The sequence below is a fragment of the Silurus aristotelis genome (genome assembly GCF_946808225.1).
Source record: "Silurus aristotelis genome assembly, chromosome: 6".
Lineage (NCBI taxonomy): Eukaryota > Metazoa > Chordata > Actinopteri > Siluriformes > Siluridae > Silurus > Silurus aristotelis.
In genome coordinates, this window is record NC_139579.1 from 4,424,317 (window position 1) to 4,440,315 (window position 15,999).

Here is a 15,999-nt window from a genome sequence, read left to right on the forward strand (position 1 = left end):
GCTGATCATGTGCTTTTATACAAATTTCTGGAATATGCAAAGAATTTCACTGTGCTGTAATGTGTGTGTCTTTATTTCTCTCTTTCCTTTTTTTTTTTTTATCGTTGTTTCTTTTTTTCTTTCCATCTTTCTTTTCTTTCTTTCTTTCTTTCTTTCTTTCTTTCTTTCTTTCTTTCTTTCTTTCTTTCTTTCTTTCTTTCTATCTCTGCTTTTTTTCTATCCATATGTCTTTTTTTCTTTTCCTTACATTCCTCCTTTTTTTTTTTACCCATATCTTTCTTTATTTCTTTCTTTCTTTCTTTCTTTCTTCCTTTTTTATCCATCTGTCTTTCTTTCCAACTCTTGTCTCCCTTCTCTTCTTTATTTAATTTCATTTTTCTTTCTTTCGCTCTCCTTTTTCTCTTTTCTTTCTTTCTGTCTTTTTTCCACATCTGTCTCCCTTTTCTCTTCTTTCTTTCTTTCTTTCTTTCTTATTTTGTCTCCTTTTTTCTTTCTACCTCTGTCTACTCTTTCTTTTGAACAAACAAAATTAGGGTCAAACGAATTGTCGGTCATGATACAGGACACTGATAAGTGGTTTTGATGACCCTGATGGCTCCAAGAGCCAGAAGTGGTAGCCTGCTGATGTTTAAACCTCCAACTGGTCAGATCAGAAACCCAAAGACATAAGAACTGGGCCAGCATGTGCCATGAAATCAATGTTTCTACAATAACTAACACAACAGGAGAAGACAGAGAAATTTCAAATAAACAACAACATTTTATTCAAGTGCAAATATTTTACATTTCAATCTCACACTCAAACGTCATTCTCTATCAGCTTCCTTAAAGAAAAGACATGTTTTAAACCCATATATGCAGTATTTAATTCAGTTAAGGCCACCCTTTCCGTCATGATGCGCCATCTGACCCCCGCCCCCTGGAGTCTCTTCATCCTACGTGTGGCTCTTCTGTCTCTTCCAGAACCTTTTAACCTCGCTGTGTCCATGTGGCGTCACCACCATGACCCTGTGCTGTGGGTTCTGCCACACCAGCACTCCCAAACCCTAAACAGAGATACAGTCGGAACATGAATAAACGGATACAGGCCATGCTCAGTTAAACCACAGTTTTTGTTCAATTTTTAAATCTGATTGATCAGAAGGTGATTCATGTTTTATGACAGATGTTATAGTAGGTAAGTAGGTACATTGTACAAGGAAACAGGAAATTGTGGACCCTGAGGCGTCAGTAATTTGGATCCAGTGCGAGCTCGTTCGAAATGACGCACCCATGTTGTAATCGCACGGGCAGACGGGGCACAATCACGATGTCCTACCTGAAAATAATGCGGACATTTTTGTGCAGCACTCGCACTTTCACCATTCTTATTAAAGGCTTAACAGCGAATGCTCTTTGCGCACCACTCCACTGCTCCATTAGAACTAATGGCTAGGCGTCCTGAACGAGCTCGCACTGGTGCATCCGTTGACCAAAGTGCTTTACAAAGTGATCTACAATATGCAGTGGTATCTAAAAGTTGTGTAAAACTGGCGCTATTTTCACCACGTGTGTTACCACGTCTGCGATTTAAATTTGGACAAGATAGAACAAAGAGCAAATGTGAAATTCTGTGTAAAACCGGGCAAATCTGCCACAGAGACGTTTGGTTTTTACGGCGACAACGAAACATCAGGAAGACCTTTAACGAGCTCAATCACCAAAAATATTGAAGCCATTCAGCAACTTGTGCATGATGATCGTCGGAGAGCGATCCACATGATCTCCATTAGCATTATCCGGATAAAAATCCTTTAATCAATAAAAAGTGCAGATTTCTGTTAATAAGAGGACACTTTTGAAAGAGCTTTAATGGCAATAACAATACCTGGGATGTTATAATACATGGTTAAAAATTTATGAGGGTCATTCTTTTGATCATACAACGAGAAAAAAGGAGAATACATTGAGGTACCAACCTGAGCTCTGTCACGCAGAACCTCAAAATCAGCCTGCGACAGGAACTGGTTATACAATACGCCTAAAACAAAGAGCGGGAAAAAAAACAGTGTGTGAACGAAGGAACGGAGGAGAGCGAGGAGAACAGTGCAGCTTTCAGCAGTATTCAGCAGCGGTATTCCTATTAAAAAAGTGAATTATTGCTTGAGAAAGCCTATTTTTGCTCAACTAAGACTGAGTGCCATTGACATTCAAAGGTCACGGGGGGGGGGGGGGGGGGGGGAGTGTGTAATAGAGACTTCATTCTCCTCAGGAGCTTTTGTCGATGTGATTTGTCATGCGTGTAGAGGTTTCATACCCAAGCACGTTCAATGCACCTGCTTCCATGTATATAAACACGATATAGCACTTGCTACTTGGAAACGAGGAAAGCTGCAAGTCGTCCAATCATAATACCATCAATCCTGTTATATAGCAGATGTCAATAAAGCATTTACACCAGAAAAGCACCAAAAACGAAACCTCCAGGAAGAAAAAAAGGCAGCCTACCTTCCTTTAAATCACATGCTGCTTAAATATATAAATATATTAATGATTTATCCTTTCGTTTAGAGGAACACTGATCGCGTCACGGCAATATATTAGTCTTCATATGGATATAGACTCAAATAGAGGTCAAAACAAACAACAGTCAGATTTGCTCCGATATCTACGAAAACGGTTGTCAAAACCGACATCACTTGCATTTTTCCTCCACGTATGACTCACTAGATACTTTAGAAACCCTTCATTAGGTGACTCAGGTGGGTTAGAGAACTGAAAGCACATCAAAAAGCACATCTACAAGCATACTACATGGTAGAGATGGTGGGCGTTCTGTATATAATGATAATTGCACAATGCAAAAAAAAAATAATAATAAATTGTAAAAACATGAAACAGCACTGTCGAATTCACAAATCTGACCTTTGATTTTCTTTAAATGATTGTGTACAGATGATTCACCACTTAATTTTAAACTAATAAACATTAAAAAAAAAAGAGGGAAAGCATATAATCATTGATAAGGTATCATTTAGGTCATTTAGTATCTGCAGAATCCAGAGTTCTATAACATTGTTCTTGGTTAGCTAATTTTTGTTTATTAGATTCTATTTAGAAAAAAAGCACAGGTTATTATATATGTAATGTTATGTATGCCAGTTAAATTGCATGGATAGTTTTTCCGGGTTGCATTATACAGTACGAGAGCGGCCTCTAAAGGTGAATCACTGACATCATGTGCTGTCTTTTTTTTTATCCATTTTGGTTGTAACTGTTTTTATTTATTTGGAGTGCTAGTTTTGTTTCAGTTTAATCGCGTCTTTTATTTTCATGAATATTCATTAATAAAATGTATAGGTTCATATTTATTACATTTAGCACATTTTCATAATTCAGTACTGAAACGTTTTTAATTTTTTTAATAAAACGTAGTAGTATTTTACATGCAGTATTATGTTTGTTTTTATCCAGTATCCATTTAAAAAAAAAAATTTTAGGGCGGGTATCGGCAAATACAATCCAACTTAGCTATCGGTAAGATCCACTATCGGGCAACCTCTATATGTTATAGCTGCTATAACTAAACAATAACAGGAACTGATTAATAACAGGAACTGAATAACAGGAAGAGAGAACAGAGATTTTGCCTCACACCCACAGTCAAACATCTAAGTGGAAGCTTAATGGTTTGGGGTTGTTTTGGAGCAGGGAACGTTGGAGACTTATTTTGGGTGAAGGGGACCAACATGGCAACCATTCAATACTTCAACACTATGCAATTCCAATTTACATTTATGGCATTTGGCAGACGCCCTTATACAGAGCGACTTACGACTGAGCAGGAGAGGGTTATGGGCCTTGCTCAAGGGCCCAGCAGTGGCAGCTCGGTGATGGGGGGATTTGAACTTGTAGCATTTCGATCCCAAGTCCAATACCTTAACCACTGAGCTACCACCTCCTACACCACATATTTCAGATAAACGTTTGGAGAAAAAACTCTCCGGATGCGAAGAGTGTATAAGCTGCTATTCATACTAAAGGAGGATTTTTCCATAAAAATTAAATGGATCATCTGGACATTTATATATTTGTTTGGTCAAAGTAAATCTTCCGAACCTTAACTGACTGGGTTTGTTGCATATAAAGAAAAGGAACATGCATGTGTCTCTCAAAAAAACCATACAAACTTGTTGTTTCCAAACTTTTGAGATGCACCATATGCTAAACACTTGTAGACAAATATACAGGAGCATTATAGCAATATATATATATATATATATATATATATATATATATATATATATATATATATATATATATATATATATATATATATATATATTATTTTGTATGAATAGTACAATTTACTACTATAAATCCTCTTACACTCTTACCCTCTGTAAACTGCAGCCGATCTCTTTCAAGCTCCCAGAGTCTGATCTGGTCTGTAATGGTCGGAGGAAGTATGGGGGTCTGAATAAAGGAGAAAAGGAAATAAAAGATGTTATCTTTTGATAAAAAAAAAAAAAAAAAAAGTTTCAGAGACGTTTCAGAGATAAAACATATAAGTGGAGCAAATAAAAAAAAGACTCTGAAGCTACCTGTTTAAGCATAACAGGATGTGCCCTGGTCCTCAGGAAGTGGATAATCTGTTATACACAATTAATAATTAAAATCATTATGGGTCACATTAACAGTTATCACTTATTGAAAACATTCATTAATATTAGTGAGGTATTGTGTGTATTTCACGGGGTATAATGAACCTAGTTTACTGAAAAATCTACCAGCACTTTGCACTTAACTGTGAATAAAAATAATAATAGCTTCCATGTGAGCGTACAGCCGTGTTACAGCAGAAGCAATATTGATGCGGTGCTAAAAGGATTTGCAGATCTTGGAAGAAAGGAAATACGAACACAAAAGATCATATCGCTGATCATCTGAACTGCAATTTACTAGTTGATCCCTGTAGCTCTCTCTCATCCATGTTGCATTTTATGAAACGTGATAAACTAAAGAAGAAAAAAAACATGCACTATTTTTAAACACTCTTGTCAGGGGTGTGTCAGGTTTGCTGTGTGCATGCATTGTTTACAGTTGTAGACTGTGTTTGAGATATAAGTGCTGGCGAATATATAGGAGTTTGTAAATACAGGATGAGTATAGAGAGGAGAGCAACAATTCTCGCTCAAACTCTCAAATCCTTTTCTTTGCCATGAGGTGCCATGTTGAACATCCAGTGGTCAGTATGAGATATTTGCACTCAAAGCACCAAATTTTAACTGCTCTAATACAAGATACGCAAATTTGAACGGTTCTGTCGAACATGAACATGATGAATAGGACGTGTGGCTTTGCATGACGTACAGCTGTTATCATTTGGGGTGTACTCAATTTTGTTGCCAGATATTTATACAATAATGACTGTATGTTGAGTTATTTTAAGAAGACAGTACATCTGTACTGCTATACAAGCTGCATATTGACTACCGGGACTCTAAAATATATACAAATGTGGGGGGTGTACTTACTTTTGTGACATACTGTATATATGTATATACAGTATGCATATACCCTATGCATACCTGTGTGTGTGTGTGTGTGTGTGTGTGTGTGTGTGTATATATATTCTACACTCACCCTGTACATATTTTACATTAACCCTATGCATACTTGTCGTGTATATACCCTACAATACACTCTTTCTAAGGCAAAAATATATACACCAAACCTGTTGTGCTGTGATGCCGTTAGCAATAGCCTGCTGTACAGACTCTCTGGTGACCTGCGCCACAACCACGTTGGAAAATCGATAGAGCATCTCGCTGAAGAGAGCAACCAGAGCGATCTGCAGCTCAGAGTCTGAGAGAAAACACCACAAATGAATTTCAGTATGGGTGTCAGGTTTTATTTAATTGCAGTCTTTTAATAGTCTGAACATGTCATGTTTGACTCCTACATACGCACCTGTGTAAGCGTACACGCGATAGTTGGTTTCTACGACAATGAAACCAGAGTCTCCTGTTAGTGTGGAAGAAGTCAAAGCACTAGAAGAGGAGGATGATGAATTCCTGGCAGTGACTCCTGCAGCCAGGGTTATGGCTAGTCTAGTAGGGTAATACCTCCTTGACTTCCTCTGTAAGAGAAGCATGAATAGAGTTGACACATTAACAAACTCTAATCAATACTCTGCAGTTTAAGTAGAGATAAATATCTATTGACAAGTACCATTTAATTTATAAAGTAATAAGTAAGAAAAAATGTAGGAGGAGTGGACAAGTGTTGTATTGCTCCTCTACAACTACTTTCCAACTATTTTTTTATTGAAGCACAATACATTGCACATTTTATCTATTTATAGCCACATTTATTGTGGAGTAATATACTGTTATATAGTAATATTCTGTCACATAGTAATATACTGTTATATAGTAGTATAGTCATAGTAATATACTGTTAGAGTAATATACTGTTATATAGTAATATACTGTCATAAATATACTATTATATCCTATACTGTTATATAGTAATATACAGTCATATAGTAATATACTGTTATATAGTATAGTAATAATATACTGTTATATAGCAATATACTGTCATAAATATACTATTATATCCTATACTGTTATATAGTAATATACTAATTTACTGTCATATTGTAATATACTGTAATAGTAATATACTGTAATAGTAATATACTGTAATAGTAATATACTGTTATATAATATACTGTTATATAGTAATATACTGTCCTATAGTCATACAGAACGTAACCCCCGTGAGTTCACGAAAATCTGAGAATTTTAGACACATCTTCCGTAGCCCCTATGGTACCTTCGTGAATTCGTCTAGACCAGACCTGGGCAAACTACGGCCCGCGGGCCACATCCGGCCCTTTGTATGTCTCTGTCCGGCCCGTGTGAGGCCAATCATAAATTACAGGGATGCACCGAAAATTCAGCCACCGAAAATTTTCGCCCGAAATCCCTAAATCACTGAAACAACACGGCAGAAACACAATTGTAATGACGCAAAAAAGAAAGCACAGCCAGCACACGGTTATCTGGATAAGAGCAACATGTCTGCGGTGTGGACTTATTTCAATATTTCGGAGAAAATCCCACAGATAGCGATTTGCAAAACATGCAATGCTGAAATTAGCAAAATTTCACTGCAAAGAGTTTCTCCACGTCGGGTTTCATTTATCACCTAAAATCCAAACATCCCGATTGCCATTCTAAATATGAGAAGAACGCGGCGCAGAAAAGTAAAGTCAATTCGAGCATGCGCACTTTGCTGTAAAGGACGTTTTTGAAAAGGTAGGAAAGTTTTCCAGTGATGGTGCCAAGGCAAAATGCATAACACAAAAAAATTATGGATTTCATTGCCTTAGATCAGTGGTCACCAGTGGATCGACGGATTGATCTTTGAAACATTCCCTGTGGATCCCGAAAATAATTATTATTATAATATAATATTATTTATTACACGGCTCTTCTTAATGCTGTAGATTAGAACATTCCTTTCACTTGAATGGGCTTCCAAACGTTCGGCAGTCAATTATTTTCGTTGAACAGACCCGTCGCTAATAATATTTGACCGCTGCCTGTCTGTCAATACTATGAATGGTAACAAATAAATAACAATAATTTATAATAATAAATAAAAAACGTTTGTGATTGATTTATTCTTTGAACTGCAATGCATTGACTTTAGTGAGGTTTGTACACACTCATAGCCATAAATGCAATGGTTCTAATAATTGACAATATTTTCTTTCGGTGTTCCGGTTTTGGCCTTGGGTTCCTCATTTTTGGTTTTTGGTTTCGGAAAAGAATTTTTATTTTGGTGCATCCCTAAAATATTATCGTTGGTGTGGCCCTCTGACACAATTCAGGTTTCTCATGTGGCTTCTTGTAAAAATTAATTGCCCACCCCTGCTCTAGACATTACGCCAGTAAGTTGGTTCCTTTTTTCCCCTCGTTCAACCATAAGTACATTCACAGATTCAGTGATATGAATTGTGTAAATATATCAGGCTTTGTTACTGCAGACTTGTTTAGTGTAGTTTTTGAAATAATATACAACCTATTAACGTCTTCCTAGAGGCCAGATTAAATTTAAAGCAAAGCTTATAACATATACTGCATCAAATAATTTTCCCCAATCTGATGACCAACCTTTCTCTGGAAAACGAGGCCGAACTCTCGTAAGTGCTGCAGAAACGTCAGTAGAGACTCACTCATGCCCTCGACAGAATAGTCCTGTGATGAAGAGATAAAACAATAACGACAAAGACGATTCCTTTACAATATGAAGTTTGAGATTCACAGACACTGGACATTTGCTTATCTAAATATAGTATTATGTAGTGGTTACTGGTATAATAGGCTTTAGTTTTTTTGGTTACTGTGACTGGGGAAAACTTCACTCAAGTACAGACATGGATATTTTATGGCCCACATTTGACCCTTTGGCTGTTTTTTTATATTTATATTGTCCGATCTGCGTGAGGTGAACCGGAAATAAGAAATGAAAATTAGTGCATTGCTTTTATTTTAATTGACAACTAAAATGTTTCAGCCTCATCAAAACGTTTTACTACCAATAGCAGCTAATAAAAAATATAATTTACTGCTTCTGCAATAAAAATTATACTGTTCAGCCATCCACAACAGCCCCTGTTTCTCATGTGGCCCCCTTTGGGAAAATTAATTGCCCACTCCTGCTCCAGTATAAAATAAGACAGATGAAATAAATGAGGTGCGCAAGAAAGATCGCTTTCATGTCCTTGTTGCTTTGTTTTTTAGCATCTCAAGCAGATTTCTTTCCTTTTTTGCTCCACGGACCTTTGGGTGTTTTTTACGTGCATAACGTTTCTATGTATATGAATTCTATGATTTAATTATCAAATAAACTGCAAATGTAACTCAACTATGGAACTAATGCATAATTATCGAAACACAGCACAAAAAAAAAAAACTGTGATTGAAACAAGGTGGTCATTATATATAAAGTTTTTTTTAATAAAACACCTCGCAAACCGTGAAAGTAAAAAAAATCGTAAGTAAAACACAAATTTTAATGTTTATTCTTTCTGTGCTGCCTGGTGGTTGGGGACCCCTGATCTAACATTTATATTATTCACAAATGACATACAAGCACACACAGATGCCATCTGGCTTTTTTTGGAGAGAGAGAAAAAAAAACTAGAGCCTGCCAGAATTAATCTCGCTCAAATAAAATGTAAAAATTAATCATGTTTAAGGTATTAAAATTTACCTTCAAGCTGCCTATTGCAAATAATCTTTTCAAATGAACCGTTATGTCTTTATCAAAACTTATTTCTATTCATGTCAATTTACTATGAGCTTGTTTAGGAAAATAATGACTGGAAGAATGTGTGTGTGTGTGTGTGTGTGTGTGTGTGTGTGTGTGTGTGTGTGTGTGTGTGTGTGTGTGTGTATCTATATATATAAAGCTCAAATACCACTGACTGACTCACTCAGTCATCACGAAATCTCAAAAACCACTGAACGGATTGCAATGAAATTTGGAACATACCTTCCTCTTGGGTCTTAGGTGCTCACTAACAAAGGGTTTTGAAAAATTCGCCCTGGATCGCGGCTAACTCGCGAAAAACTCGATTTCTCACGCATTGTAAACTCTTCGAAATAACAGTACGGATACTCATGAAACTTAGTACATTGTTTCTTATTAGATGTTAGATGCACGATAAAAATGATTTTCAAAGTAGTTTGCCCTGTATCGGTACTACAAAGGGGTAGTACGTTATTTGTTGACGTTACGTTCTGATCTCTGATCATCCAGTCCTGCTCAGTGCTTACTGCTTATTGCCATATTGCTTAGCGTTTTGCCTTCCGTAGCGAAGCACGGGTACTTTCAGCTAGTGTGTGTATATATATATATATATATATATATATATATATATATATGATCCAATTTATTTTTAACATTTCCTTCTATATCTTTGTGTGATGTTTTGTACATCGTGGCTTTAAAATGTTACAAGGAATCGTTTTACGAATGTTTATCCATTGCCTTTCATTTCAACTATAAAAAGATTAGAAAGGCATCGTCAGATTTGGCCATCACTTGACAGGCAGTTCGGTCGATTTATTAGTAATAAAAGTACAAAATACACACCGAATGTGTACTGTTATGGAACACCTGTGAAACCAGATCCACATAATAATTATGTATAAACTGGCATTGTTTAGTTATGAGGTATTTCCATTAGGTGCTCACTAGAGTCTTGACATTTCTGTGGTCCAATTGGGAGTAATATTTCTGCTGGATGCAGTTACAGTCAATGTAGTGATCTAGCAGTAATCTGGGATACAGTCTTTACTGTCTGAAATGTAAGTAAAATATAAATTTTATCATTTACAAAAATATGTCATTTGAAAATAAATATTTAGACAGCGTTAGCACATAACCGGTGTCAGCTTTTGGATACTTGAGGTGACTATTTGAAGTGAATACTGACCCTGCCGAGGGTGGAGAAACTCAGCTGGAACAGGAAGGAGAGGATTTCCACCAGGTCCATCCCTCTAGACTGTAACAGGCAACATTTACCAAAAAAATCTAAACAAATCATTTCTCCGCGTTCCTTTTGCTTTTTTTTACTTTACAGATGAACAGCTGAAAAGCTGAATGTGGAGCACGGACCTGCACTGTTTTGAGGTACTGCAGGGTAAAGTACCATAGCTGAGAGGCCGTGTCGAGTAGCAGAAACTGAAACCCAGCTGAAGTGATGCAAGGCGCTTCGCCAGCCTCACTGCAACGCAAAACAACGGAGCGTTATAATGCTTGTAGTAGATGCATTTTAAAAAGTGCCAGAGATCAGATGCTTACGTCTTCATGAGGCCGGCCTGGATAAGGAGCTGAGCGAGATCCTGGCTGACCGCGGCGCTCGGGGAGCCCACCATGAAGTGCAGGATGACTTCCCAGCGATCTATGGCATAGCGGTCCAGACTCTCGATGTCCCGTGCGTGCCGATCGGGGCCGAGACTGCTGCCCTCGTCTGCCCAAGGCTTACCACTGATGGACAGGAACGAGAAGATTACAAAGAAATCGCAATTTTGGCTTAATGATGGTTTTTTTTCCGGGAGCTGTGAGGACCTCATATGCTGGACAGAATTATAGACTATGATTTTGGACCTGTACATGTCCACTCATCTCACCCTCCGAGCAGCGCAATCCTCAGGTTATCTTTAAACACCGGGTTGAGCACGATGCCCTGAAGGCCTCCCTGCAGCTGCTGGCTGTGCCACAGTCTCAGTCCAGTGAGAACTGACACACACTGGTCGTGATCCCTGCAACACAGCTGGAGATTAAAAAACAACAACAACAAAACGGTCTCGGATTGAAGGGAACATGGATAATGAACATGAGCTCACTTCTGGCTGTCTTTTTTGACCCACAATGCCACGGCTGCTTGCGGGAGAGGGTGATCTAGAAACAGCATTCGCATCACATAATTCTTTGCCAGAGACGGGAGCTCCCTGAGGAGAAATGAAGTGAGGTCACATATACAACTCCAGGATTTAGTCTAGACTTTAGAAAATTAAACATATCTGATGACAAACAAAATGTTTTATACTTTACTTCCTGTCAGCTCCGGGTTACAGTGTTTTTTCTCCGTTGCTTTAGAGCGTTTCTCAAATCAGAAATCAAATTCTCAAACATACTTGTTCTTATGTAAAAGCAATTTCTCGTCGCTTCAAACAAATTGCGAACGCTTCTAGACATTCTCCGAATTGGTTGTGTACAATTGTCCGATGTTTCCTACATTATCATTTGTTAAAAATATATCATACTGCTTCACACCTGAACAGTCTTAACCCCCAAAAAAATCTCGGCATCGATTCATTAAGTCGTTGAAATCATTGAATGGTTCGACCAGATGTCAGAATTTATCAAGTTTAAATTTCTTGACAGAAAAAAAATGATTTGAAGTGAAAAACGGTGCAGTTGAATCTTGAACGTCACTAATGAAGCAGGGCGAGTGAACGCCATCGAGATCGACCGACGATCATCCAGTTCTCGGAAACAGGTCAAAAGTGAATCTTGTGATCCTTCGATTTGGCGAGCAGATACGGACTGAGCAAAAGACGGGATTACAATTACAAACGGATGAACAACCAGAAAACGAACGAAGATTACAGTACAGTACCGTAAAAGTGCGAATCTTTTCCGGTCTCTTGCGATCAACATCCCACATACATTAACGTGTAACTTTGTGCTGTTAAAATTCATAAGACGCCGTACAGAGGAAATTCAGCCTTAAACAATGGCAAAACGAGTTGTCATGGCAATGAGATGTTCATTGACACAAATTCTTACTTTTAAAAGATGAAAGAAAAAAGTAGTGGCTTTTGCATGTAATCTATTTTGTTATCCGGTTTGTACTTATTGATCTGAGATATGCACTTACTGGTTTGCAAATATCCAGGATGATTGAAGAAAATACTCCAAAAGCAATTGAAAAACTAATAGGAATTACCTCACAACTGTATGATCTTTTGAATATATTTAGAAAGATGAACCTGTAAACGGCGAGGCATGTAGCTGGGTGGTTGTACAGTCGGTCGAGAATGTCGGGACTCAGTTCCTTCAGGTATTCATGAAGGTTTTTGCACTGCAGTTGTACTCGGAGCTTCATTTCTGAGTGTTTTGCCTCAACTGAAAAAATAAATAAATAAAATAACCATGTATTAAATAAAACTGGGTTAAACCGTTCTCACATCATGTGACCTAAAACACACCTGTCTGCCCTTTGCTGTATTAACATCTGTATTACACAAGTGAACACATCTGTGTGGAAAATAAAGAGCGTTCCGAAGGGACAATGTGGCAAGATTTTATCATTAAATAGTACAAAATACATAAAATCACATTTTTATAAAAATATTATAAATATGATTATTTTTATTCATTCATTCATTCATTCATTCATTTTCTTCCGCTTATCCGTAATTCGGGTCGCGGGGGCAGCAGTCTAAGCAGGCCCCCGCCTTCGACTGCTGCCCAATCCTCACAGCACCGTCCCTTACGGTCCCTCCTGCAGGTGGTGAGCCCACGGGAAGGCGGCCCCACGTCACTCCGACGTCACGGACCTTGATATTTCCCTCGTAAGGGACCCCCGGAGCATAGAGGGTTAAGGGCCTTGCTCAAGGGCCCAAGAGTGGCAGCTTGGCGATACCGGGGCTTGAACCCCAGACCTTCCGATCTGCAACCCAGCGCCTTAACCGCTGGAGCCACCACTCCCCCTGATTATTTTTATGATAATCGAAAACGTATTGCCAAATGTTTCAACTATTTACCTTGTACAAGGAATCCAGTTCTCGTGAAAGCGTTTTTAAATGTTCAATAAAAAGTATATTCAATACAGAACAGAAGTAAGTACACCCCTGTGCCATTTTATCCACCGTTGTATAATCTAACAATAATTGTATTATTTCTGAGTTCAATAGTAATGTAATCGAATTTTGTGACGTAAAATAATAAAATAACAGTTTATATATACTATATTAAAAATACAGTCCCCCACAGTATGAACTCTAAGCAACAAAAAAAATCAGCACCAATTTAATTCTTTTTTTTTTCTTCAATGCTTCGTATGTAGACCTTTATTTTTAAGGACTGACTTGATCCTCCTCGACATGGAGAATACCAGAGGTGCAAAATGTCTAGAGAGATGTTCTGCCAGTATACTGATACAATTCTTCAATCTGATCTGTGCTGTAGTGGTTGCGTTGCTCTAAAAAAACATCTATTGGATTCACGTCTGAAGATGTAATTGCCCAAGTCGTGAATTTCTTTTCTTTTCTTCTTTTCATACTGGAATGTTTTTTGGCTGTGCACTTTAATTATTATGCTCAAATATTCAACCAAAATACCACAGAATATCACTCATTTGTGCAATATTATACTCATATGTATACATGTTATATAACACATACGTTACGACGACCCCATCGTAAGTCAAAAATGGTGCTATGACTGTGACAGTCTTTCCTGCTTTATGATGAATTTATAATTTTCATTTTCTGCTCTAAACCGATGGCTTTCCTCTTCTTTTTTCACTACCAGCAAGAGACATACTCGAGCGCTTTTAAGACACGCCAAAAATTGCTGTTTAAAACCGTGACCACCTGCCTAACATTATGTTGGTCCCCCTTTTGCTGAATAATAACAGTCCTGATCTGTCGTGCATTAACAGCATTTACTTCTTCAGCAGTTTGAGCTTCGGAAGCTCGTCTGTTAGATCACATGTCCCAGCCTTTACTCCCCACGTGCATCATTGAGCCTCGGCCAAACACGACCGAGCACTTTTGATAGATACTGACCACTGCAGACCAGGAACATCCCACAAGAGCTGCAGTTTTTGAGATGCTCTGACCCAGTCGTCTAGACGTCACAATTTGCTCATTGTCAAACTCACTCAAATCCTTACGCTCGCCCATTTTTCCCGCTTCGAACACGTCAAATTTGAGGACAAAATGTTCACTTGCTGCCTAATAAATCTTACCCAATAACATGGTTATGAGATAATCAGTAAAATTTACTTCACCTGTCATAAAGTTATAATGTCATAATATGAACTGTCACAGAAGCTCAGACTTCCCACTGATATCTCCAGTGCCAAGTCAGAAACCTCCATGAAGATTTTCCAATTCCTCTTGCAATTGTAGCCTATTGTTTTAACTTGTATAAAACTACCTCCTAACGCTTGGTAATAAAACAGATCACCGTGCTGTGTTCCATGTACTTAAATGCCATCTTTCCTATTACATTTAAATATCCTGCCCACTGTTAACGTAGAGATTGTTACTTGTATACTAGCATTAAGTTTGGGATTACTACAGAAACTAATAGGCTCATAAAAACGTTGACATGCCAATTCAACTTCACATAACTCAAATACTCAAATACTCGTAAACACAGTATAACCACGAGCACTTGAACACCCCCCCCCCTTTTCACACCCAATCGTAGACTTATTAACAAATGCGGAATAAATACCGAAAAAATACCATGCGGAGATTTTAATTCTGCTCCTTGTAGAGAACTTACCGTATTTAATCAATTACCAATAATCAAACACAGCGCGTATAATGAAATATTGACATGATGCTATTGTGAGTTAGAAGAAGCTGAGCGGCGCCATGTTGGAATCATCACGTGATACCGCCGGCTAATAGTATTGGCTGGAGCGCTAACAAGTAGGCGTGGTCAGGGAAGCTATACACCTACACTGTCTTCAGCTTCTTATCAGAGAAACCATAAAGTGAGAACCAATTCTTTAGAAAAAAATTTAATAAATACATTTTTATACCTCAAAATGATTAAAAGTGAAGTTTTTTGGGGAAAAAAAACTTTATCTGCTAAGGATTACATTTTTACATTGCTTTTTATTATTTAATAAAGAACACTTCATTTCCCTCCAAAAATTTATAATAAAACTTTAATAATATAATGAATTTCACTTTAGATTTTTTTAAATTATGAGAAAATATGAATGATTTCAAAAATTCTAGTTACCGGTCAAAAAATCTACTCAAGTAAAAAGTAACTCAATTAAAATGTAGCAAGTCCTTTTTTTTTTTTTTTTTTTTTTTTTTTTTTACTTTTTTATAACTCTTTTTTTTTTTTTTTTTTTTTACTAGTTTAGCTCTAAAAGGACAAAAAATTAACCTAAATAATTAAATAAATGATAAAAATGTATCTAAATAATATTTATCTAAATAAAAATAAATAAATAAATAAATAAAAATACAATTCAGGACCTGAATATAATGGTAGTTATGCACTGTCTCAAAAAATAAATAAATTAATAAATAAATAAAATACCACCACCAACAAAAAATATCTAGTGTTGTGTCATTTCTTATAACAAAATAAATCACCAAGGCATATTCTGAATTCATACAGTGAGACAGTGTGTATTGTGCTGTTATATCCACCATACCCTTCTCTGTGTGA

The 15,999-nt window shown here is 37.2% G+C and overlaps 1 protein-coding gene across 2 annotated transcripts; it reads right to left on the reverse strand.

The window, feature by feature from the left end:
* Positions 1-740: 740 nt before the first annotated feature.
* Positions 741-15,216, reverse strand: gtf2h4 (general transcription factor IIH, polypeptide 4). Of its 2 annotated transcripts, none has more exons than XM_083544041.1 (14): positions 15,091-15,216; positions 12,561-12,696; positions 11,412-11,516; positions 11,196-11,327; positions 10,867-11,052; positions 10,681-10,789; positions 10,499-10,567; positions 8,169-8,252; positions 5,953-6,121; positions 5,717-5,847; positions 4,584-4,631; positions 4,377-4,455; positions 1,959-2,020; positions 741-1,046 (listed from the first exon to the last, which is right to left on the reverse strand). In XM_083544041.1, the coding sequence occupies exons 2-14, from the start codon at positions 12,674-12,676 to the stop codon at positions 936-938; spliced, it is 1,401 nt and encodes a 466-aa protein (XP_083400167.1). In that variant the 5' UTR covers positions 12,677-12,696; positions 15,091-15,216; the 3' UTR covers positions 741-935. The 2 variants fall into 2 exon arrangements, with proteins under 2 accessions (XP_083400167.1, XP_083400168.1); XM_083544042.1 differs by lacking the exon at positions 15,091-15,216 and adding an exon at positions 12,780-12,828.
* Positions 15,217-15,999: the final 783 nt, after the last annotated feature.

Excerpts from the sequence above, each read along its gene's own strand:
- gtf2h4 (XM_083544041.1), bottom strand. The coding sequence starts at position 12,676 with ATGAAGCTCCGAGTACAACTGCAGTGCAAAAACCTTCATGAATACCTG. Across the intron at positions 10,568-10,680 it reads AGTACCTCAAAACAGTGCAG|TCTAGAGGGATGGACCTGGT; the intron begins GTCCGTGCTCCA and ends TGCCTGTTACAG. Across the intron at positions 2,021-4,376 it reads TCGGCTGCAGTTTACAGAGG|GCGTATTGTATAACCAGTTC; the intron begins GTAAGAGTGTAA and ends TCTTTGTTTTAG.